We start from the raw sequence: 26530 nt of genomic DNA on the forward strand, positions 1-26530 counted from the left end.
AGAAGTGCGGTCCCGCGCGGTGTGGCGGTGGTGCAGAGGGGTGGTTCAGTGGCGCCTCCCGGAGGTGTTGCCCCTCGTTTCTGCCCTTCCCGGTGCGGCGGCCATGGCGGCACCTCTCATCTCTCCCGGCCACCGCAGCCGCTTCGAGCAGGAGCAGGACAGGGCCGTCCGAGCGCTGGTGCGCAGCGTGACCGGCCTGCCTGAGGAGGAGCTAGGCAGCGATCGGTTCCAGGCGGCGCTGAATTTCGCTTGGTCCAACTTCAGGTCAGCGCCCGCCATCCCCGACCCGGCACGAAGCTCCGCGGCTGCGGCGGCCCCGCGGTGCCCATTACTGCCAGGGCTTGGGCGAGTAGAGCAGACTGCTTCGCCGCGCCCCGGGCGGGGCCCATCGGCGCTGCTGATGGCGTGAGCCCCTGGCGGGCTCGGTCTCCAGGCAGGACCCCTCCTCGGTGCCGGGGTACTGCGATGTGCTGTGACCCGGCAGCGCTGTCACCTGCTCTCCTGGAAAGAAGGGAGGCTCTGTAGCTGCTGAGGTGTGGCACAGGCCCGTGGGCTGCCCCACCCGCCGGGCACGGTGTCTGGGGTGAGAACGGGCGATGTTTGCGAGTCCCTGTAAGAGGACCATTGGATGTTATTCTGTTTGTATCTCGGTCTTTTAGGGCTTTTCACCTGATCCATAAGAAAGTACCTTTCAGCATCTTCATTTAGCCATCCAAAATGTTTGTTGGAGGGAAGTAAAGAAATAATCAGTTTATGAAGAGCAAATAAAGAGGACTGTACCATATGCTGTGTTCAGCTCTGAGGCCCACAACAGAAGAAGGACATGGACATGTTGCAGAGAGAAGGGCCACGAAGATGATCAGAGGGCTGGAGCACCTCTTCTGTGAAGACAGGCTGAGAGAGTTGGGCTTGTTAAGCCTGGATTAAAGAGGGCTCTGGGGAGACTTAGCAGAGCATGTAGTGACAGGACAAGGGGGAATGGTTTTACACTTGGAGAGACATTAGGAAGACGCTCCTCACTATGAGGGTGGTGAAGCACTGGAGCAGGTTGCCCAGGGAAGCTGTGGCTGCCCCATCCCTGGCAGTGTTCAGGGCTAGGTTGGACAGAGCTTTGAGCAACCTGGTCTAGTGGAAGATGTCCCTGCCTGTGGCAGGGGGTTGGAACTGGATGATCTTTAAGGTCCCTTCGAACCTGAAACATTCTGTGGTTCTATGGAATAGCTATAAAGCTTTTGGCCAAGAATATTGTGCTGCTTATAAGAAGGGTTATCAGTCTGGAAAAGGTAATGTTTTAGATGCTATTTGCGATTTTCATAAGCATGGTCTTTATTGACCTGTAATGCATTATCTGTATTTCTTTAACTCTATTACACTGCCATCTAAAATGCCCTTACTAAAGTTCTACACACTGCTTTTTTAGTTATCACAGTTATTGTTTCAGTGACTACTGACAGTTTTTACATGAGCTATTTTCAGTTTCCCATACTGTCCCTGACTGCTTCTTCTTTGGAGTCTTATGTACTGCTTATCTTCATGCAGCAATTACCTAATCTGCATAAAATCAGTGCCACCTACATTTTTTTTAATGCTGTTTAAATCCATTTTTGAGGGTGAGCGATAGCATAATTGCATTGCCTCAGGTCAGCCTGTGAATCCTAACTGCTAATAGTCTCAAGTAAGGCTATTTTAATAACCAAATAGCCGGTGGTTAACAGCAAAAGTGAGTCTGAGGTGTGGGAGAGTTGGGTTTGACCTGTAGGTGTTTTAACGAGTTTGACACTGCTGAATTTTGAGGAGGCTAGTTGTGTCCATTGGGAATGTAGGTATATGGTGTTTGTAACTGCTGTCTCTTTGAGTTCTGTACCAGAAATACTTTGTTAAATGCATTATAGGATTGCATTTACCATTTACTAATTTTGTAGCTCCATTGAAATAGCTGCTTATAGCAGTTGTTATTCTGGGTCTGCAGACTGGTGATGGTAGCAGGGTTTCTTGAGGCAGGTAAATGAGGCCTGTGGTCCATCTGCTGTTGCGACATCTCACCCTCTATTTCTGTGTCCCAGTTGCTTGTGTAGGCATGTGCTGTTTTAGATTGGAGACTTTGTGTGTGTGGTGTTTGTTTGCTCAAAACTCAAACCAAAAACATAGCAGGAAAAAAGAAAGGGTGATTCAGATTTGGCAACAAACAGTTTTGATAGGGAAGGTTGGGAAGAGGAAGGGTTTTATGCAAGAATTTTTGTCTAAGAGATGTGCCTGAAAGATCAGCCTGAGACTGACTAATAGAATATTTCCAAACTGAAAGACCTTAGATTTTAGCAGAAACTCTCTAGTTTCAAGTTTGTGAAATCTGTGGTTTGTATTCTTACATTACATGGTGTTTCTATGCTGTAGTTCTCGGATTCATCTGTTTCTTTGCATGCAGCACACTACTCCTCTTATTCATAATGTTCCCAACTTGCCTAAAAAAATTGAGACTTTTTTTTGTATGTGTGTGTGCACTACAGCCGTTAATTACGTCTTTAAGTAATAGACTCTTACTATCTGTAATAGCTTCCCTTCAGCTTGATTTTTTTGTTTCATTGCCCATTCTTGGTTTCGTTTTTTACTTTTGTCTTTCCAGGGTGTTGTTACTAATTCTTCAGTTCTTGTACTTACCACCATTTTCCATTTGAACTACAGATTTCTATGTAAGCTGGTGTGCAGCAATGAATGAGATAAGCTATATTATCTTAAACTGAATGTTAGCTACCTACTTAATATTACATTTCATCGTGCTTCTATTCCAAAGCCTTGCACACAGCTTAAATCAGACTAATGGCTCTGTAGCTAACAAAGTATTTTTTCTTTAATATGGGCATATCTTAATCTTCCACTGATATTTATTTAAAATCCTTGCTACTTGCCTTACAATTTCATTTTCAAGTTCATTACTTTGACATTGAGGTGATTTTATATAGTCTTTCCAAATTCAGTCTGTTTAGCTTAATTTTTGGCTCTGATTCAGACCTTGTAGTTTTTGTTTCTGTTTGTGGTCATGAGAGTTTTACCCCTGTATCCTGTACACTTTTTGCTGGAAGCTGAGGCAAAATATTAGGATGGCTTTGAGGCCCTACAAATAGAGTATTTTGACCTTGTACTTACTACTGTCACATCCCCTTTCTGGGTTTTTTCTCTTTATATAACTGAAGAACCTTAGTCTAATATTCTTATGAGAATACTTACATGCTAATTTATTCTGAAAAGTCCATCTAACATCTTGTGAGTTCTTATTTTGTCCCTTCTACATGCTACCTTTGGTGGTGTATCTTTATTTTCATAAAGCTTTATTTTCAGCTCTCTTTTCTTTTAGGGCATCCTCCTTTACTGTTTGTAAAGGAGCTTCATTTGGGTTTAGAGACCTTCCTATGTGGGTGTTGGTTTTGCCTGTGCTTGTGATGCAAATCCCATATAATTTTAATGTATTCAATACAGACGCCTTTGACAGCATGGTTCTTGATCTCCTTGCTCCACTTGACTGACAGTGTACTTTAATTGCTTAGTTTGCTGATATAATAATAATTTTCCATTCAGCTTAAAGTGCTGGCTAAAGGTAACTTGCATTCCATTTTTCCATCTTTAAGGTCAGTTGTAGTTAATCCTTCTTGGACTAAGCGACACTGAAATAAATTTTGTTGATCCTCAGTGCTGTTCCTGAATTAAGCATGCATTATTAAACTAATAATATTGTCCTCATATATATAAATCAGCTTTATTTTCTTTTTTACTTAAGCTTCCTTTTTAAACATACTCTAACACAAGTTTCTTACGCAGATTTCACCGTTTTCTGGATGTGAACAGTCACAAAGTAGAGAGGACAATAGAAGGGTAAGTTTTTTGCTTGTGGTTTAATAATGCATTAGTTAACTTTTCTTGAGGTGTTTTTGATACTATTCTTGTTATTAGAATACATGAAAAATTGGTAGTTCATTCTGACCTTGGAAAAGCTGCAAGCTGGAAAAGACTAACAGAAAAATTTCTGAACTTGCCACTCCCAAGTATTGAAGAAACAAAGGTATGTGTGTTGCTATTTCCTTGTTCTTTTTTTCCGTAACTCTTGTGTTCATGGTGATGGTGGGGATTTCAGTTCTCATATTGTGTTGGAAATTTCAGATTACTTTAAGTGACTTAAAGACTTTTGCAGTTGCTGGCCAGGTCATGTATTTTCAGAGTTGTATTTTTTAGTTTCTCCATTTATTTTAGAAAGTGTCTATTGTCTTTCCGGGGTTTCAGTACATGCAGTTTCATGACTTAAAGGATGTCTTCTCGTTGTAGAATGAATTTTTTATGGTCAACTTTGCGCAAATGTTTTAGCTCAAATCTGGATGAATCTACATCCCCATCTGTTGTAAAATAACAGTGAACTGAGCAATTCTTAATTCTTTGCCTGTATTTTTTTACCTTAAGTAATACATCTGTGATGTTTTGATTTTAGTATTTCCCTATGGAGTGCTCCTGCCCTGTATCTTCTGAACTGAGACTATGTATATGTTTCACCTTTGATACATTTTGTATCAAGTCAGTTTAGGATATGGACTGGATGGTTACAGCAAAAGTTGTTTCACTTAAGATACTTTTGGGTGTGGTAGTTTAATAAAAAGTTTGATCTTTGAAAACTGAAAGTTCATGCTATTGGGAAATTTGAGCTTGGTGGTGCTCCATATAATGATATTCTTTCCTAAGGCTATGTGTTTGGAGTTGTAGTTTGGTTTTACTTCTCATTGAACTGACATTTACCTTTCTCTGGACTGTTTTTAAGTTCCCTGTAATTTGTATGGAAAACCCCAGAATCCTCAATAGCTTACACACATCTTCAGTTAATACACTGTACTCTGTAGATGAAAAAGTACTGTTAGTTGTGCTTGTTTTGAGAATCAAATAAAAGCAAACTAAAAGCCCACGCAAGGACTAATGCTTACATGTGGCCGTTTTTTCCCCCTTTTTGAAAATGTAACTGGGGGTAGGTAATACCTCATATTTGGGCAATTAAACTGCATTTAGTTTTTAGCAGTGGCACAGTACTGGGAAGACTGAGCATTTATTGGTTTTATGATTGGTAAATGAAATACCAGCTCATGCATGTGATTCTGTCAATGACCTACTGGTGTTCTCTGAGAAACATTTGTAGAGTCAGTAATGTTTATTAGGAACATATCATATTGTATGTATACTAGGTGAATATGATGCTACTTTATGAGATGTTTTAGGTTTATTTTTTCTTTAAAATCCAAGTGGATTGCATTCCAAAACAGCTTTATAAGTGTGTTTGTGTATGTGTCAAAATATATAGGATCTAGGTAGCAGAGTCTCCATGTGCCTGTATATGGAATGGTCTGCTGAAGAACTTTGGAAAGTTAGAATCAGGCCAAAGAAAAAGCTTTCTGTAATAAGAAATGGTTGTACTAGAAGTGGATATTAAGGAATAGACCATAACACAGATCTCTGCAGTATACCAATGTTGGCACAGTATTCCAACCTGATTGAAGGCCTCTGTTACACAAACACATTAGTGCAGTATTGGAGTTAAAGGTTCATTCTTAGTGCTTTGTGTAGATTTTCAGATGATGGAAGATAATGTGAGCGTGATATTAAAATGTAGTGATTTTATCAAAGTGTTTAGCCAACTCCCTTTTAGCCTTTGTTTGAAATAGTCATAGGAATAAAGGAGCCAAAGGCTAGGTTTCCTACAGGCTCATTACCTGTGTCCTTCCACCACATCCATGCTAATGTAGCTGTCCATTATCCCTCATCCTCTGGTGATTTTGTACTTTTGCAGTACCTCAGGGTTCCTGTTATCTCTTTCCATATTCTCTGACTATCAACTCAGTAAGAGGCATCTTCTCCTGTGGCTACTTTTGAAGTATATTGATTGCCTATTTAGTAGGCAAAAGAGAAAAGGTGACTTTCAATATCGTATTGCAGCTGTTATTTCTGTAATTCAGGACTGGGAAATGGAAACAAATGGCATGTCTGCAGATGATAGGCTGAGTTTGTTCCTAACCCACATCTTTTAGACCACTGACTTGCTTTTTTTTTTAATGTGTTTTAAAGACAGATACACACTATTCCATACTGTCTCTTCTGTTGTGTTTGTCTGATTCTCCATCCAACACCACCTATGTTGAAAAACCAAAAGTCAAAGAAGTGGGTAAGTTTACAAGATTTTTGTATTGCTAATGAAACATACAACCCTAATGCAATGTGATAAGAAGGACATTTTTCCTCTCCATTTTATTGTCTCCTTCACTTCAAGGTGCTTTATTGATTGTATTTTTATTATTTATTCATTTAAAATAGCTTGCAAATCTTTCCTGCCCCATTTATGTTGCATTATTTAATTAAGTTTTACAGCCACTGATGTACCTCGGGAATTCTTTTTGACATGCACCGCTATCACTTCCTAGCATTCTCCACCTTTCTGCAGTGCTTACATGCTCAAAGACAGACAGCGGGTTTCTGTCCTCAATCTCTGTCTTGCACCTCAATAGGAGGTCTGTTGAAACAGCTTTGGTGATATAAATTCCTATGTTCCCTATGCACTCAAGGAAAATGAGATACCTTTGAAGGTTTCCAGAGGGAGATCCCAGCTGCCTGCTTTCTAAAGTAGGGCTGTTGCGCTCAGTGCCTAAAAATGAGGCTTATGCTTAAGTTTGAGTGGATGCCATCCCCCATTTGTTTATAGTGTTGTATCATAGACTGAAAGAAGACTATTTCAGACTAACCTAAAGAAAATCTTGCATCTTAAGATTCCTTTTTGAATGATCTCTGCACATTCCCTCGGCGGTGTTTTGAATGCACTTTCAGCCCATTCCAGGAATGTGAATATGAAGAGGTTATCTCAAACAGCACTAATTACAGTTGAGTAAGCTTCATGTTTTAGATATAATATATTGTAAGTGTGATTGTTATTTTAAAAGTATTATACATCACATTATGGATATATGGTGTCTTTTTTTGGAGAGTAAGACAGTTCTCGCTTTATGTTGTTTGCAGTCCAGGATCCTTGTGCATATGTAAGTTGTACATATGGAATGTTTCCACTGAGCTAAATGGGACTAGTCACAATAAGTGATATGTTGCATTCTTGCATGTTTTTCCAGGATTGAAGCATAGCGTAGTGTAACATAATACAGATAAATGTGCTGATGGTATGCTGTGTTGCATATTTTGAGTGTATAAGCAACAAAATTGAGAATTAATAAATAAGGAATATGTGTGATGTCACAATTTCCATGTCATGTTGAAAGTGTGTAACGCTGTTAAAGGAGCAGTGGTGTAACCTTAAGAGGAAGGGAATGTCTTTTGTTTTAGATTTAGAGTAACAACGTGATTTTAACTTCGGAAATATTTTTAGAGGAAAAGTCAGAGTGGTGTGATAATTACTATTTTTATATTTATACTTCTCTCAGAAAAGGAAGAAGAATTTGATTGGGGAAAGTATCTGATGGAAGGAGAAGAAATTTACTTTGGCCCAGGCGTAGATACACCAGTAAGTAATTTCTTAAGGGAAAATACCCAAGCTGTATGAATGGTTACTATGTTAGAGTCATAACAGAGCTATGTGAGGGACCTGGTTGAGTTGGCCTAGTTTGTACGCTCTGCTTGTCAGTTCTCCTAGGATTCCTTAATATACTGTGTCTTACTTAATACCATAAAATACACGTAGACCCAAGCAGAGTAACAGTAGTACAAGCTTTTGGTTTTCACCATGTTTTGACTTAGTCCTGCAACTAAACTGACTCCTTCTGCTGACCCTGCCTCTTCCTAATCAGAATTTGCTGTAGTTCTGTCATTTTCTCCAGTTGTCTCATTTGTCCAATTATTAGTGTTATGTATAACTTAAATCTGTCTCTGGTAGACAGTTATCTTAGTCTTACTGTCCTGAATTTACTTTGTAGTGGAAGAAAGAAGAGAAGAGTTTATGTTTGGCTTGAATAGGAAGTGAATATAGACCTGTCTGCTATGTTGTACTAAAGTGTACTCATTTTTATTACACTCTATAGGATTGGTCTGGAGAAAGTGAAGAGGAGGAAGACACTCAGCCTTTGAGCAGAGAGGACTCGGGTATTCAAGTAGACAGGACACCTTTAGAAGACCACGACCCAAATAAGAAAACAGTACCTAATGTTTCCTGGAAAGGTTAGAATAAGCTATAATTCTTCTTTTGTAGTCATACATACTCAAATTTAGCAAGTAATGCAGCTTTATTATTCTTTAGTATTGTGGTTTAGACCTGTAATTGTAGTGTTAAGGTGCACCTTACTGTTCACTACTGCTTTATTTTTAATTATTTTTAACAGTAAAGAAGCAATATGAAAGGTTTGATCTGATTTCCATTGTAGCTAATGGAGAAGACTCTGCTTATTTCAGTTGAAAGATACATGGGTATTCCAATATAGAAATGAAAATTTCTACAATAAGTGTGGCATGTAGTTGTATAGATACAATGTAAATTTTTATTATCAAGTATCAGAATGCTGAAACAGAATGTAGTTGACAGCAGAAACAGTTTACTCAGTTCTGCGTATGAAGTGTTTTAGAAAAAATAAACTTAATTAACACACTAGTGGCTTACTCTTGAATAGCTTCAAGGAGTATTAACTTCAGGGCGTATTTTTCACAGATTATTGTAGGATACAGGATGCCTTATATAAGATGACTGCATAATATTCATGTTGCATAAGTAGTAAGTAGCTAACTGGAATTAGGTACAGTTTTCTTGATAATCACTTTAAGAAATAAACATTTTTAGGTAATGTACTAAACAGTTTTAGTAGTTGTAAATTGTAACTTATCTGAAAAGATCTGTGATTCTTCTGCTGAGCAGATAGGCTTATTAATAACCTTTTCCTGTCTTTTATAACTGTTTATAAGCATTTCCTGACTAAATAAAAAGACCTCACTGACTGTCAGGTGTGTTCACAGTCGGTGAACCTGATGCCCGCAGCTGGCTGGAACAGCATGTTGTTCCCCAGTACTGGACAGGAAGAGCTCCTCGTTTTTCCCATAGTTTGCACTTGCATTCCAACCTAGCTGCAGTCTGGTAAGAAAAAAGGATTGCTTACATATTCCTTTCTGGTATATAATACTAAATTATGACTTTATTAAATGTCATTACTGTGGAAGCATTAAGATAATATAGTTATTAGACATGTTACAAACAGAATTAAAAGGGTGTGAATTATTGAGATAAACAAATGAGCTGTTTTTTCTGTCAAGAGATTCTTTTGTTTAGTTTTTATGAAGTTTGTCACAAAAGAGAGAGGGTTTTCCTTTTCAAAGAAGCAAACCTTACTGTTGAAGTTTGTTTGGGTTGACCCTTACAAAGGACTAATATATATGGGATGTAAGTGGTCCTGGAAGTGAGGAGTTCTCTGAAGTTTAAATTTTTGTTTGTTTTTCTGGTCTCTCTTACAAAGTTAGTCTTAAATCTGCATTTTGTGTGGGGAAGGAACATAGAGCACTATACCATTGTGATCTTCTGTGGTTTTGGAAAGAAAATGAGAAGAAAGTTCAGTTAAAACAACCAAACAAAAACCAAAACCAACAACACCCCGCCTCCCCCGGAATTTTTCCCTCTGTTCCAAATTCTGATGTATATGTACTGCAGTAATGCAGATCAGTAGATTTGTCTTTGCTTCCTTAATTTAATGAATTTCTTAATCAAAGAGTTAATCAGCTGACACTAAAGCAAATTTATATAGCCAGTTATGAACCAAAATTTGCAGTCAGTATTGGATCAGTAGCATAAATCAGTGCTTTTGCATTGCTTTTTCAATCATTTATAGTTCACTGAAATATGAAAAATATTGTGGAAGGTTTACAAAGAATTGTGTAACACGAGGTCGTAAGAGAAAGTTTCCATTTCTTAAGTAAACTTTTGGGCAAAAGTGTGAATTTTCTTATACAGGTGCTTTTTAACTTAGTCTTTTTAACAGAAAGTAACTAAATTTTCAGTGTCAAATGAGAAATAATAAAATAATCAAGGATCAAGAATTAAAAAAAACCCAAACAAACACAACTGAAACCCACAAAACCCAAGCCAACACATATTCAGTGGTTCTGGTATTTGCTAGTCAATTGCGTGTCTTGCTGTCTGTAACTAAATGATATTTGAATGCTTTCCATAATATTTTGCTTAACAATGGGAAAGCAAGCTCTGCTTTTGTTTATGTACTTAAAATTCCACCATGAGCATTGAATCTACTAATGAGAACTAAACTGAGTCTTAAGTTTATTGCTTCATTCTTACTTCAAGGTGATTCAGCTGTTATTTCAGCCATTAAATTGCTTTCATTTCTTTTTTTCTAAGGGACCACCACTTGTACACCAGTAATCCTTTATATGTGCTGGAAGAGAGAACACTAGTCACTGAAACGCAGGTTATACGGGAAACTCTTTGGTAAGAGCAACATGCCAAAGCTTGTATTTTAGCTTCTAGTGTTTCTCTCAGGGAAATGAGACTTATCTTTGACGTTGTGTCTGAAGAAGGAATTATTACTGAGCTTTTAGCTTGCACCATTGCTGACAAAAGGTGCTGCTTATGTGTGCTAACCATTCAGGTTCTCAAAGAAGAAAGTAGCTTGCTATTACTTGTATGCATTGATTCTTCAAGTCTAACTGTTAAGGGAAACCAGTGTGTTCTTACCCTGTCCCTGTGGATTTTTTCATACAGTGTTCAGTTTTAGAAAGTAGATTCGAGACATCCTATAGCTGGAAATTATCTCAACTGGAAAGGAACTTTAGGAGATATTTAATTGATGCCAGGGTTTTATTGTTCTTGTTCTAGCAACAACTTAAAGTACCAATAGCCTTGTAGTTAGTCTGTGGTCCGCTGTTATTTGAAGAAAAGAAACTTTTAGGCAAGGAAAGCTAATTCTTTTATTGTTTCTTTTCAAGGTTACTTTCAGGAGTGAAAAAGCTTTTTATATTTCAGCTGAATGATGGAAAAGTGGCTGTGCGGAATGATATTACTGTAACTCATTTAACCCATGTAAGTTGTTTCTGAATCTCAGCTGAATATATCTGGCATTAGGAAGGTGTAATTTGTGGGGGAATACAAAATTAAACTGCCTGTGGGAAAACCAAACTGCCTGCAGAAAAATAACATTCCCACAATTGTGTTTTGGCTAAATTAAGAACATCTGACTAAATAAAACTAGATGGGCTGTTCCTATATCTGAGAGTGTGATGAAGCAGTAGAGATGGCAGGATTTTATTATATTTTAATTCATAAAAATACCTCATTATTTCATTTGTAGGCTTTCTTAAATACAAATTTTAGATGGTTCTAAAAGGGTTGGGTTTTTTCTTTTCTAGAATTGCCTGAGATCTGTATTGGAGCAGATAGCGGCATACGGTCAGGTTGTGTTTAGACTACAGAAGTTTATTGATGAAGTGATGGGACACAGCCCAGAAAACATAATGCATGGAACAGTTTCTACTCCAAAGAAAACTACTGAAGCCCCTTTCAGAACCTACCAAGCTTTTATGTGGGCCTTGTATAAATATTTCATTAGCTTTAAAGAAGAACTTACTGAAATTGAAAAATGCATAATCAACAAAGGTACAGTGCAAGGGAATTTTTCCTAGAGGGGGGCACACAGGAAATTTTTATAAGAGGGAAACATGAAAATCATTATGGAGATATATTTTGAAACTGTGAAAGATGCCATGCTGTATTTTAAAACCTCATTAGTAACATTGAAAAAAATATTTTGTGATGGATGTTACTTTTATACATGTTCGGTTTATTTTTTCCAGATAAAACTGTCACACTTTCAATAGTAATAGATAAATTGTCTCCCCGACTGGCACAGCTGAAAGTACTTCACAAGGTTTTCAGCACAGGAGTAGCAGAAGTGCCACCTGACACTAGAAATGTTGTTCGAGCATCTCATCTACTAAATACTCTCTACAAAGCTATTCTTGAATATGATAGTGTTGGAGAAGCATCTGAGCAAACGGTAGGGAAGATAATTCCTTCCTTAGTAGAACCACACACTGGAAAATTCAGTAACTTAAATGTCTTTATGGTGATGGAGTACACCAGCCTTTGTCTACTGAGGACAGATTTGCTAGCCATAATACATTATTGTTTTCTCACACGATTTCACTCAATCTGAACAAAATTTGCTTTATGATGAGATCAGCAGCAATGTGCTGTTAGGACTAATGGGAGGAACTGTGAGCAGAGGCCGAGGAGCTGTTACGGAAGAGGGAGTTTTGGAACAGCTTTTCCTCATTCTATTTCTACAGCTGCATAATTCAGTTAAATCTGAAGTGCAGGGGTTTGGGTTTTTACAGTAACTTGTTGATTATATTACTAAAAATATGGTTGATGTCATTATGTTCTTTTGTCTTCCCATTTTCTATATTGTAAAACCACAGGAAGTTTTACGACTATCCCTTACTGTTCAAGAGATGTTAGAGTGAAAAAGATGAAAACTGCTGTTTGGGTGTAACTGATGACAAAAGCAACAAGGGGAAGCAAACACGATGTGGGCTTACATTAAAACTACTAAAGATGTCATTTTTAGTTTAACATTTTATATTTAAAAGTCCTTATGTGTAGTCGTGTATCTTAAAAGCTAGTTAAACAACTAGAGGTTGGGTTTTGCCATATTGCTTCTAATGCTTAGTATAAAAATGTTCAGCCATTTTTCTCTCCCCTCCTTTTTTTTTGTTTTTGTTTGGTTTTTTTCCTTTAAATTCAGGTATCCCTTCTGTTCTCTCTCTGGGTTGAAACTGTGAGGCCATACTTACAGACAGTGGATGAGTGGATAGTCCATGGTAATTTGTTTGATCCTGCAAAGGAATTTATCATTCAGAGGTAGGGATGCTGGTACTGGACACACTTAATGCTGTGCAAGTATGAATACAAGATAGAACCTGGGAGTTAAAGGGTGACGATAAAAGTGGGTTCCACCACTATTTTGCTTAAATAGAATTAATTTCTTAGTCATACTTTTATAACTTGTCTCAAATTTCCCATTAGGGAAATTGCATTAGGTTTGGAGCCCTACCAGGTGGTGTCCTGCAATAGAAATCAATTGTTTTATTTTTTCCATCTATAATAAATAATCAGCCATCTGAGTGTGTTGGCTTTTCTAAAAGCAATTAACTCTTTTCAAAACCAAGACATTTGCAAAAAATACTTATACTAATCTGTGGTTGTTATAAATCAGATGCTGTTTAGAATTAAAATACTCATTGCACATGTCATAAACATGCTAGCTGTTAATTTTTCTTCTGTTTGACTGCTACATTTTGCTGGTCCCTCTTTTGACAGCTTGAAGTAAAAAGCAAGTTTAGAAATTAGAATTTTGGATCATAGTTGCAAATCCATTTTCCCCTATCTGCCACACTTAATTGAACCTCTTTTACAGCAGTTAAGCATGAAGTAAGAGAGCAGCTCTAGTACTGCTCTAATAAGTCCCTAGTAGCTGAGATCTTTAACATCCTTATTATGTCCTACTTGACTTTTCTTTCCATGGTTCTGTAGTTGTGCTTTCAGTGCTATCAACAGGAGTGGTAGCTTTCAACTTTTATCTGTATTTGTGCTTCATTTTAAATATCTAATTTAGGTTGTTTTCCATGAGACTTCAAAGACCAAGCAGTGTATCTGATGTAAACAATACAAAAAAAGAAAATCAAAGCCAACTACAAATGTAGTTTCACCTACTCTCTATTTTCAGCTTTCCCAGTAGTTTTTGCTTTATTGTAGGTGTTAAATCTGCAAGTCAATCACTAATACTTTTCTTACTAAGGATGCACACCGCTGTGAATAGTTAACTTCCTCAACAGATTTCATTACAGTTACTCTATTTACTTTGTTTTGGAGGTTTAATTGGTTATACAGTTTATCTCCTGTGAGCTGATTCTTTACCCTGCTGAAGCTGTCACCTTTCGAGAGGTGTCTAGATAGTTTGTGATACTTATGAGCTTACTCCATATAGTTTTGAAAGTGCTTTGCGGGTATTCCAAGAGTAAGGCAAAGCATAGAGTGAAGATGATGAAACTTCATTACTAGAAAATGCTTATCTTTTGAAAAGGGAAATCTTCATCAGCTTTTTATTTCTTCACAGAAACAAGAATGTTCCAGTTAATCACAGAGATTTTTGGTATGCTACCTACACATTATATAGTGTGTCAGAGAAGACTGAGAATGAGGAGAAGATGAGTGATAATGCCAGTGCCAGTTCTGGCAGTGATCAGGCCCCTTCAAGCAGGCAACACACTATGGTCTCTTTTCTGAAACCTGTGCTAAAGCAAATCATCATGGCTGGGAAGTCCATGCAGCTGTTGAAGAATCTTCAAAGTAAAGATGGCTCTCCACAGCAGGCAGCGTCAAGAGGTGAGGTGTCAGATGGTGGACTATCATGCCTGAGGGTATCTAACAATATGGGTGTATTTTTTGTATTTGTGTTTGCATGGTTCTAGAATAATAGAGTGCTCCATGCTGAACATGAGCATTGTGATTGATAACTTCAGGTCTGATTGAAAACACTCTTCCAGTGCAAACATGTGAAAAGAGCAAAGTGAATAAAGATTGAGTGTTCCCTTTGCTTTTTATTGCTTTACATTTTTCTGCAGCTTCTTTTCATGTGGTTGCAAAACTGGGGTTTTATGAGATAAAAGAAAACAGCCTCTGTGTTCTAATTCTAATGCTGTTTTGTTTTAATAAATAGTTGTTTTGAATTACTAAGTGGTTGAATAGTTCTAAGACAAGATGTGGACTTTTTTTTTTTTTTTTTCAAAAAAAATAATAATCAGATGAAAGCTATTTGGGTATTTGGGGTATTTATCTTGATTGTAAAATAGTACAACAGTTTACTCAATGCTGATTGGGGTTTTTTTGGGTTTTTTCTAAGGAAACTTTTTTTTGTTTTGACATTTCTTGATATTTAGAAGGCAGTGATAGTGGAATTATTTTGGAGACTCTGTGGGTTTATTCCCCCTTTTGCTATAAGAGTATTATCTGTTCCAGTGAATACTGAAGGGTTGTTTCAGGTGCTAAGAAGGAACTGCTGTTCACCTGAGGGAGGAAGTTCTCCAACAGTCTCAGAAATATTTCATGTTTCAGACACCCATTCAGCAACCAATTTGAACATCTGCCTGACCTTAGGCATTGGATTAGTCCTACTGTTTTAGCAATACTAATTTAAATATGTATTTGAGTTTTTCTCTGATTAGTGGCCTAAACTTAGTATGTTGAAAGGTAGCAAGTAAATGTTGGACTATAACGTAGTTCTTTTAGTTCGGATAATGTTTTCTCTTGGAACAAAATCTTACAGTTGAACATGTTGCCCAATTTAGATGCTGAACGGAAGAGTTTGTATACACTGTTCTTGGAATCGGTGCAGTCTCGCCTGCGGCATGGGGAAGAGTCTGTTCCAGATACTATTACAGAACAGCAGGCCACAAAGCAGAGCCTGATAAAGATGCAGTCTATAGCAGAAAGACACTTGGAACTAGATGATGTCCATGACCCACTGCTGGCTATTAATTTTGCCAGGTAAATGAATGATCTACCCACTGTGTTGTTGAGAGCAATGTTCTGCCTGGTGACATTTGGTAGACTAAATTTTTATTGCTGCTGCTGCTGCAAACAGGCAAGCACAGAATAGAGGAGCACCAACAGCCAGTGAGAGAAGCTAAATAAATACTACCCTTGTGCTTAGTTGATGAAAACCAATTAAAATCAGTGAAGAATCTGCTGCTTACATCTGTTAGGGTAGAAATGGGAGTAGTCTTTAACATAACAGGCTTTTAGCAAGTAAGTGTTTTATTAGTATTGTAAAATCTAAATGTTTAAATGTGTTTGCTTGGAATTTGTACATGATGTCATTGATTAGCACCAAGGATATTCTTTGATGAATGCAGCTTCAGTTCTGCTGTGCTTAAATAATTTAATTTTAAAAGCCTTCCAAAATTCGTATTAGTTGCATAAAAATTCTTCATGTGTTTCCTATACAGATTCTAAGTGTTTTGAAAATCAGCAGGAGAGATGAATTCTGAAAATCTTACTTGATGATTACAAATAAGAAAATAGCTGTTTATCTTTTTCTGAATACTCGTTGGTGATTTACGTGTTTTCATTTCATTCCTAGGAGGAGTTTGTTTTAAAGAAATCATAATTAATAGTAGATAAGGCCCTATTACTTCTCTTGTTCTTTGGGACTATCCCATGTGGCAAAATTGATGGATTAAGTCAATGTCTGACTCATCCAGTCTATCAAGGCAAGAGCTGTTCTGAGCTGGACTTCCTTTTACAATGCATTCAGACAACAAGTAGCTTCTACTCTGCTCTTGTGAGACCTCACTTGGAGTATTGTGTACAGTTCTGGTGTCCTCAACATAAAAAGGACATGGAACTGTTGGAACAAGTCCAGAGGAGGGCCACGAGGATGATCAGGGGACTGGAGCACCTCCCGTATGAAGATAGGCTGAGGAAGTCGGGGCTGTTGAGCCTGGAGAAGAGAAGGCTGCATGGACACCTCATAGCAGCCTTCCAGTATCTGAAGGGGCTTATAAGGATGCTGGGGAGGGACTATTCATTAGGGACTGTAGTGATAGGACAAAGGGTAATGTGTTAAAACTTAAAACAGGGAAAGTTTAGATTGGATATAAGGAAGAAGTTCTTTACTGTGAGGGTGGTGAGGCACTGGAAGGGGTTGCCCAGGGAAGTTGCGAATGCTCCATCCCTGGCTGTGTTGAAGGCCCGGTTGGACAGAGCCTTGAGTGACATGGTTTAGTGTGAGGTGTCCCTGCCCATGGCAGGGGTGTGGGAAGTAGATGGTCTTAAGGTCCTTTCCAACCCTAACTATTCTATGATTCTATTTCTTTGACAATATAATTAAGCTTTCCAAGTGTAGACTGCAGATACTCTCTTCTCACGATGTATTATCAGAGATAATATAAAGGGATCCCATATTTAAGGTACCTCAAACCAATTCTACGTGTGTAGTGGTTTTTTGTTTGTTTATTTGGGTTTTTGGTGGTTAAAGTTCTCATTTTGTTTCCTTATTTTTCTTTCCTGCGAAGTTCACCTGGCTGCTGTATAAGCACAGTATAGTTCTTAGAACTAATGGGTTTGTTTGTTAAGCTGTGTAGTGTTCGAACTTGATGTTGTTTTTCAGAATTATTCCTTGAGCAGTTCTGTGATTCTATTATGCTGTCCTTTTGGGTGTCCTAATACATGGTTATACAAAACCAGTATGAAGGATCACTTAATAGGCTTGATATGTACTATAGTTATGAAACATCTTTTATTATTTCTTCTGCACCATATATTTTAGAGTATCCAATTTTGATTAAAAACTTTGAAGGTATGACATTTTTTGTTTATATATTATATGAATTATGAACCTTCTTTGTTTTGTTTTGAAGATTATATTTAGAACAGGGTGACTTTCATGAAAAGTTTACTGGTGGAGATGTTTGTGTGGATAGATCCTCAGAATCTGTGACCTGCCAGACTTTTGAATTGACACTGAGGTCTTGCCTTTATCCACACATAGACAAGCAATACTTGGAGTGCTGTGGTAATCTAATGCAAACTTTAAAAAAGGATTACAGGTAAGAAAGTAGATTTGGTTTTACTTAACTTTTTTTTTCCTCTGTTTTTTTTTAGTTAGCAGTGGTGTGCCATACACTAAAAGCAGCCATTTTATGTTGTGTTTCTACTCCAATTTGATAACAAACAATAAAATCATTAAGGAGGAAAGGTGAATCTAACATGATAGAATCCTGGGTGAAAACTTGGTCTAGCTTAAATCAACAGCAAAGCTATAATTTGCTTCAGTGGATGTTCAATGGCAGAATTGTTTCAAACAGTACTTTTAGTAGTGTTATCATTTGAAACTGTAAGAGAAATTTTAGGAATCTGTTTGGAATAGTTGATGGTTTTATAGTCACAGTTCTTATGAGAGTGGTAGCAGTACTATACTTCCTACTTAATCAGAAAAGGAAAATCCGTATCATAATTTTCTGAAGCTCTATACTGAAGTCACTTAGAACTCTCCTTGAAATTGCATCTCTTCTCTGAGTTCTGTTTAGGGAGAAGGACAGGATTTCCAAACTCTAAGCTGTTCCGTAGCCTGCTTACAGGAAAAAAATGGCTTGGTTATTTTGTGTTATATGAACGCATGTGAGAGCTACCTGAGCATTAAGCAAAGAATTTCCTGTGGACTTCATTAAATGTGTGTGCAGTACTGAGTTCTTGTAGTGAAGTTTTCAAGATTTTTGTTTCTGTAACAGTTGTGTTCTGATTTCACTTGAATGATTAAGACTGAGGTAATGTTACACATTTATTCCTGTTTAGGCTTGTGGAATATTTGCAGGCAATGAGAAACTTTTTCTTACTTGAAGCTGGAGATACCATGTATGACTTCTATACGTCTATTTTTGACAAAATTAGAGAAAAGGAAACTTGGCAGAATGTTGCTTTCTTAAATGTGCAACTTCAAGAAGCAGTTGGGCAACGCTATCCCGAGGACAGTGCAAGGTAAAATGCAAAATATAGTTTAGTTACGTTTCTTTCACACTTACCTGTACTGATGTACTTAAATTGCATAGCACAAAATGAATTGCCATGTATTCATTAAAAGAATCCCTGTTTTAATGAAGTTTTGAGCTATTGTTATCTCTTTTACCCAAGTCCGCAAGATTAAATCAGACAGTTGGTATTTAGAATGAGAAATTAAAAACCAATGAAACTAACCAGTGTTTTAAAACAGTTTGTCACCAATTAAATCACTTTTCCTTGCATAGGTTATCTATATCCTTTGAAAGTGTTGATACAGCAAAGAAGAAACTCCCTGTCCACACCTTAGATGGTTTGACATTGAGTTACAAGGTAATGAGTTAATATTACTGTAACTCTTATTCTAGAATAGATTCTAAATGTTGCATTAAAGCGACTTACTTTTCTGTCTTGATTATCCTCTCCTCCTCTTAGGTTCCTTGGCCTGTGGATATAGTTATAAGCTTAGAGTGCCAAAAAATTTACAATCAAGTTTTTCTGCTCTTACTGCAAATAAAATGGGCCAAGTATAGTCTAGATGTTTTACGATTTGATGGTAAGAAACTTCTTCAATATAAGATAATCTAAGAACTTGTTCTGTGGTCTAAGAATATAAATAGTCTGTTGCTTTCTGCAGTGAGTAGTAATAGTACTGCTTTTAATAATAGTGATAGTTTATAAAACTAGTTTATTAGTTTATAATTTAGTAGTAGTAAATTTACTATTTACTAGTAGTAATAGTAAACTAGTTTTATAAACAACTTAGAATTTTGATTCAGTCTGTAAAATATTTCTATTAGCTTTGAAAATTGAAAATCATAATAAGCTGGGTTTGTTTTTCACTTCTCTGGCCTCAGGGACAGCACTATTCATGCATTCCCTTTGTCTTTCATTCAGGTCTAGTTAGTTACATTGGACACTTGTTACTTTTTTCTTCAGACCTTGCTGTTGAAAGCAGGACTGTCCACCACATCCTAATGTTTTGCTTTATGTGTAATCCAAATTTTTATGAGTAATACTTTGCCAACAAGTTAAGAAAACAAGAAAAACAAATACTGCATTTGATGTTGAAAAAGACAGTTGGGAATACTGCAATTTAGATACCTGGGGGTAATGGAAAGAGACCTCTTTGTCTCTTTCCCCAAGGTAATATTTATACTCTTCCTGTTCCATATAAAATAGATACACACTTCATGTCCTAGAAAAGTAAATTAGGAAGTCAATGGGGTCCGTTTCTGTTTTGTACATCGGTTAAGTAGTAATCTTCCTAAAATTATAGTTTTCTCTTCTGTAAACTTTATGGGTATGGCTTTGTGCCCTTTGTGTCTTTTCCCCTTTGAAGAGATACAAAATAAATATTTTAATGCAGGTTTTTTTTTAATCATTTCATGTAATAGTTCTTAAATAACATTTCCTGTTCTAGTATTTATCAAATTGTGTTGTACATACGCTGTCAAACTATTCAGCATATTGTTGCTGTATTATAATAACACATCTGAATTACAAGAAAAATATCAGTGTTGTGTGCAGAATAATAAATAAAAAAATTCAGTTTTAAGTAGCATTTTAGCTACAGTTTGTCTACATAATTACTACAGGATAACACTCTTGCCTCTTCTTTTTAGAACTAGTCTGTGCTGCAGAAAATCCACAGGTTAAGGAAGGAACTTCATTACAACAAGGAGTGCTTCCTTTTTCACCACAACCAGAAAATATAAAACAGCAAATACATCGCATGTTCCTCTTAAGAGTGAAACTCATGCATTTTGTTAACAGCCTCCACAACTACATCATGACTAGGGTTTGTCTTATATCACAATTCCATTTATATTAAGAACTTGTAAAAATCTTAGTCTAATGTCCTTTCTTCAAAATGATTTTAGGTTGAACATGCTTCAGTTTTAACTTGGCAGTTTTAAACTAGTAATACTAAAAATGTTTTAGAAGGTTTACATGCACGTGATTGATCTTTGGATATTAGTAGTTCTTTTTGACTGCTTCTTCCAGTGCTAGATGACCGAAGCATAGTCATGTAAAAATAGGTTTCTGTAAGCTGTTACTCTCTTAAAAGCTATTATGCTTATGAAAGTGTTACACAGACATTTTAGTTAAACAGATCCTTCTCAAAAATCTCTGGTACACAGACCCAGAAGCATAAACATGACTTCTCAAATATAAAGGCAAAGCCTGTAGATTCATATCTGCTCTACAATTGCCTTTTGTTTGCCTTTAATGAAATCAGTACGCTCCAAATCAGCTCTTCTGGGGATAATCTGTCTGCCCTTGCGTGATGGCAGTATTTCTATTTGTAAGGAATGCCATTGTGTAGTCATAAGAAGAGCTCAAATGTTTTACTATTGATGGTATGTTGTTGTTGATGGTAATTTGAGGAGTGAGCCTAAAATTTGAGACAGAAGACAGTCTTAGGCACTGCTGGAAAACAATCGTAAGCACTTGTGTGCAGTATGGAATTTAATAACTCTGATCTTCTTTTTAAGATTCTTCACAGTACGGGCTTGGAGTTTCAGCATCAGGTAGAAGAAGCCAAAGATTTAGATCAGTTGATAAAGATACATTACAGATATCTATCTACAATCCATGATCGCTGCCTACTGAGAGAAAAGGTGGGTAAAAAACCAGATGGAATATTTGATACATTGAGTTTAGCACTAATTATGCTGCCTGTCTTGCAGTTCATACATACTAGGAAATATACAGCTACTCTTGAGGAAACTCTAGCTCTTCCAGAGTCTACACTGAGATCCCGTGTTCCTTCCTAGTCTTGGCTCAATTCTGTCAAGGAGAGAAGACAAAATTAAATTCTTTGTACTGGATTTTACATGACTTATTTGTTTTAAAGAGATGGGAGGATCTGATCAAACTGAGGCTTGGTAGTGTAATGAGGAGTATACATACTGGTGTGGCAGGAAATAGAGGTACGTGGATAGCATTGTAGACTTTTATCCCACATGCTGCCTGTGTGTAGTCCTCATTAAAGTACTCAGCCATGAAATGGAGAGCAAATGCAGAACACAAATTTGAAGAAATCACATTGTATTTAGGAGGTTGTTTTTACAGCTGAGATTAAATGGCATGGGATACCTTTGCACTGTAGCTTAATAATGAAAATTGTTGTACTTAGCAATTAATTTCTGACTGTTATTCCTTTTGTTTTGATCGTTACTTTAGGTGAGCTTTGTGAAAGAAGCTATAATGAAAGTGTTAAATTTAGTACTGATGTTTGCAGACCGTTGGCAGGCTGGTTTGGGAGCTTGGAAGTAAGTATGCATACCTAAAATTCTGCATGGTCATCATTTCACAGCTCAGAATTTGATTTTGATATTTTTTTTGTGTGTGTATGTTTCTGAAATAAAAGGACATTGCTCAGTGTTTAACTTTAAAAAGCTGTAATCATTTTACACTCCAGTTGGAAAAGCATCTACAAAAGGCTAATTGCTATTTCTTAGCAAAAGTGCAGTTTATTTTACATAGAACTAAAAATGGAATTATTTAGTTTGGCCTTCATTCTAGAAGGCAATACATTTTTGTTTTCCTTTAAAGAAAAACACCTTCATTTAAATTTAATTTAAATCTAACTTCTAAACCTCCCTATTTTTCTAATCTGGACTGTCCAAATTATAAAACCTTTGTAAAAAAAAAAAAAAAAAAATATTGTGGTAAAAATGGTGAAACTGTTGAAGTCAATGAAAGTTCTGCCATTGACTTTGGAGTCAAGATTTTAATGCTAAATGTTTGATTCCATTAGTTCAAATGCCCTTTCACCAGCTTTGTTGCCTTCCTGTGACTGCATTTGAGTACCTCCTTCAGTTGTTGGGCCCAGAACTGCACACAGTGCTCAATGTGAGGCTGCACCAATGCTGAATACAGCGGGAGAATCACCTCATTTGACCAGCTGGTGATGCTGTGTTTGATGCACCCCAGAATGCAGTTTGCCCTCCTGGCTGCCAGAGCACACTGCTGACTCCTATGGAGCCTGCTGCTGATCAGCACCCTCAGATCCCTTTCCGCAGGACTGCTCTCCAGGCACTCCTCTCCCAGTTTATAGTTTATACTTTAGCTTCTGTAACTTGCTACTTGCAGAATGAATGGTAGTGGGCAACTCTCCAAGGCTATGTCTAACACTCAAGGGTTGATCTGTGGTCCTGAGGCAAGCTGGTGTGGACTGGCTCACATTCATTTTTTCAGGACTAATTCTCTTTGGCATAAATGCTACCTAGAACTTGGATTCTGCTATCTTGTATCACTAGGAAGTTGCTATTTTTTGAGTGCTTTTCTGATTCAAAGTGTCGAAAATAATTTGTGAAGTCTGTTGGTAGATTGAAACTTGGGGCATGTGGTTATCTAGTCTTGGATGTGGCAGGAAAAAGTCATAGCTGATGTAGTGTCATTCATATTCCTTGGGGGGGGCGGCGGAAGGAATGACTTACTGTGAACTACATCTTCTCCCTTCTGTGGTGAGTACTAGCTGGCACAGTCCAGAGTGGAATTCAAGAGTTGATAGTAAAGCAGCACAGTTGTCCTTGTTTTACTTGGCAGTAGGTTTACCCCAGGGAGTTCCAAAGCAATAAGGACCAGGAACTGATGTCTTAAAATACAAAACTAGGTAGGAGTAACAGTTGCCAGGTAGCACCAAACAGTTCTTCCTTGTCACTGCTGAGATTTCTAAGATGATGAGGAAATTAATGCTGTTGTGATAGTGCTCAGATGCTCCTGTCAAAATTGCCTTTGGTTCTCGAAGTAGTATGCACAGGCATAACTGAAATACAGTAAGTTTAAGCCAGATTGCTATACAAAGAGTACTTTTGTCATTTACTGTGGAGTTCTGGTCATAAGTCACTGCATAAAGGTAATGCAGTGGCTAGTCTGTTAAGCGTTCATCTGTTAAACTGTTTTTTAGGATGGAATCCATAGAGAAGATGGAATCTGATTTTAAAAACTGTCACATGTTTCTTGTAACTGTTCTCAACAAAGCTGTCTGTCGAGGCTCTTTTCCTCACTGTAAGTACATGAAGCTTTTCACACACCGACACTTAGTGGGACACAAGCTTTACTAGGACTGTATTTACATTTTAATCTGGTTTAATGTTTGTCAGTACATCTTAATCTCACTTTGTGAGGTATTCCAAAGGACATGAAACCTTACTACTTAACTTGTTAACTTCATTATTTTTTTTTGAGTGCCATGCTTTTTAATGGCAGCTGTCTTCAGTTTACCAGCTCTCTTGATGAGGGGATGCTGATGTAGCAAAGCAAGTGAAACAAATGAAAGGCATGAAAGGGCATGAAAGAGCATTCTTTTTGTTGCTGGATGACAGCTAGCTGTGACATACCTTGAACAGATAGAATTTTAGTATTATGGTGTCTCAGCTGCCCCTGTACCAAGCTCTTGGCTCTGTCCATCTGTTGGAAGTTATGTCCTTTGTAGCAAAAACAGCAGAAGATGACATGTCTGTGCTTCTACTTGCAGCCTAATACTAGCTTAAATAGCTAATCCATGCCAGTTTGGGTTGAACGGGGTTAGCTGGGATGTAGATGCATATTTTAACAGGTTTCTACGCCACACGTAGATGTGGCGCTTGGAGACATGGTTTAGTGGTGGACTTGGCAGTGCTAGGTTGATGGTTGAACCTGAAGATCTTAAAGGTCTTTTCCAACCTAAATATTTCTGTGATTCTAAATATTAACTGACATCACTGCTACTCAGTCTACAAGAGCTTGTGTGCAAGAACCTTCTGTGATAATGGCTTACTTCGTGTAACCCCTCACAATGTTTATTCTTTTTGTGTGTGTGTGTGCGTGTTCAGCAGTTAATATTTCAAAAAAAGGAGCTAATTTCTTACCAGTTATTACTGCTGGAAATAACTAATGGATAACTGATGATCAGAGTGGTGAAATACTGTTTGAAATGTCAGAGATTCATAAAATGTCATACAGTCTTAAATCCTGAAGTGTTACAATTCAGAAAATAAACTAGGATCTTCCTTTTAAAGTACAGAATTGAATATTGCAATAAGTATTTTTAGGCTGTTGTAGTGCAAATATTAACTACTTTTCTTACGGTTTGGTTCACAGTGGAATCTTTAGCTTTGTCACTGATGGCTGGCATGGAACAAAGTTCTGAGTCCACTGAATTGATAAAGAACTGAAAGCAGCATCTATGTTGACATTCTCGTGTTAAAAAGCTGTAATCATTTTACACTCCAATTGGAAATGCGTATAGGTATATGGCACTGAGGGTTTGGAGCTGTGTAAAATAGTTGAAAATGTAAATAATGTACAGGTATTTAAAGTCTTTTGTCTGTGGCAGTATTTTCCTCTGTATGTATATGTTTCAGCATCAAAAACCATGTACAGTGTAAAATTCATCCTGTGTAAGCAATCTTATTTAAATACAGAAAATGTATTTCATGTTGTAAAAAGGATTTATTTTTTGTTGGATTAGAAATAATGGCTGATTTACTCTTTTCCATTACTTTTGCAGCTGTGTCATCGGGCTGTGTGGAATGGTGTGACTCAATTCTTACTATTCAAAAGGCTTATTTTTGGCCTTTTTTCCTTTGAAAAAAGGGCTAAGAAGCATTCTTATTTGCTTAATGGCTCTTAAGAACTCTTTGGGAACAGTTATGACTGTTACAATAAGCTGATGTAAAAAATACAAGATTAACTTATCAAAATGGATTATTCGAGACTATAAAATACCAATATTTTTATGTTAAATGATCAATTGCTTACTAATTTTAGCAGTAACTCTCATCAGTTTAAGTAGGATCAAGATCACAGTGTGTAATGTATTAGTTTTAACGATTGGATTGTTGAGATGTCTCAGAGGTGGCCAGGTGTGACTTGACCGTTCTCCTCCTTCTAAGCGTTTTGCAAACAAACATTACTTCTAGTAGTTGATGTCTTGTAAAGCAGTAGATTGTAATGCAGAAGGGTACATTTCTAGAGAAGTAAATGTGGAACATATTCTGGGCAAGGTGACTTGCCCTGTCTCCTCCCCATGAACATTTCTCAGTAATTCTGGCATCAATACCCCTGCATTTAAAAAGAGAAAATCAATCATAGCCATTTATCTATTTGTTTAGTTGAATAAATAAAAGATTTAATAATTGGAATTTCACTGTTGTGTGTGTTTCTGCTGAATTCCTGTTGTTAACCTAGAGTTTGAGGGATGATTCTGCAAGGTAAATTTAGTGAAAAAAGGCTGTCAGTTTCATTTTGTGTTGCAGCATAGGGTAAGGGGAAATGGCTTTAAACTGAAAGAGGGGAGATTTAGGTTAGATATAAGGAAGAAAGAAATTCTTCACGTGAGGGTGGTGAGACACTGGCACAGGTTGCCCAGAGAAACTGTGGCTGCCCCATCCCTGGCAGTGTTCAAGGCTAGGTTGGACGGGGCTTTGAGCAACCTGCTCTAGTGAAAGGGAGTTGGAACGGAATGATCTTTAGGGTCCCTTCCAACCTAATCCATTCTGTGAAAAAACAGAGCTTGAAACGGGAAAGTATTACGTGGAAACGGTAAGCAAAGTTTAAAATGAGCAAGTATATATGTATTTGTTGTGTTTTATTAAAAAAACGGTGGGAGGTTGGCAACAGGCAATGGAAAATAGCCATTCTTGGTTGCTTCTATTTTTAGTTTCATTGAGCAGTGGCATTTCGTTATGCAAAACCCAGGCATGAGCACCCTCTAGGGGACATTTAAAAGGGTTTCCTACGGGATACCCTTTCGTTCCTTAAGGCTGCGTCCTCCATCCGCGCTGCCGAATTCCCCCTCTCCATTCTGCCAAAGTGTCAAGTGGAAAACAGGTGAAAAGCAGACGGCGGCCCCGTGCCGCTGGCTTTCCTGCGGGGCCTCACAGTGGTGCCGGGCCGCTCTCTGGTTTGAGTAACAGTGCGACGGGGGCACGGCCGATTTGTCTTCTTACATACGGCTTTCTCTGCGCGTACAGC

The 26530-nt window shown here is 37.5% G+C and overlaps 1 protein-coding gene across 4 annotated transcripts; it reads left to right on the forward strand.

The window, feature by feature from the left end:
- On the forward strand, positions 1 to 25703 carry TUBGCP5 (tubulin gamma complex component 5). 4 transcript variants are annotated; one of them, XM_065677601.1, is made up of 24 exons: positions 1 to 264; positions 3811 to 3864; positions 3943 to 4051; positions 6088 to 6184; positions 6783 to 6893; positions 7446 to 7525; positions 8040 to 8175; positions 8950 to 9079; positions 10349 to 10438; positions 10936 to 11029; positions 11356 to 11602; positions 11800 to 12002; positions 12753 to 12868; positions 14124 to 14392; positions 15355 to 15553; positions 17428 to 17616; positions 18362 to 18544; positions 18811 to 18895; positions 18998 to 19118; positions 20188 to 20363; positions 21061 to 21186; positions 21752 to 21840; positions 23481 to 23581; positions 24656 to 25703. In XM_065677601.1, exons 1-24 carry the CDS (start codon positions 104 to 106, stop codon positions 24727 to 24729), a joined length of 3240 nt encoding a protein of 1079 aa, XP_065533673.1. In that variant the 5' UTR covers positions 1 to 103; the 3' UTR covers positions 24730 to 25703. The 4 variants fall into 4 exon arrangements, with proteins under 4 accessions (XP_065533673.1, XP_065533674.1, XP_065533675.1 ...); XM_065677602.1 differs by having other exon boundaries at positions 8962 to 9079; XM_065677603.1 differs by lacking the exon at positions 6783 to 6893.
- Positions 25704 to 26530: the final 827 nt, after the last annotated feature.

The sequence above is a fragment of the Lathamus discolor genome, chromosome 4 (assembly GCF_037157495.1).
Source record: "Lathamus discolor isolate bLatDis1 chromosome 4, bLatDis1.hap1, whole genome shotgun sequence".
In the NCBI taxonomy this organism is placed as follows: Eukaryota; Metazoa; Chordata; class Aves; order Psittaciformes; family Psittacidae; genus Lathamus; species Lathamus discolor.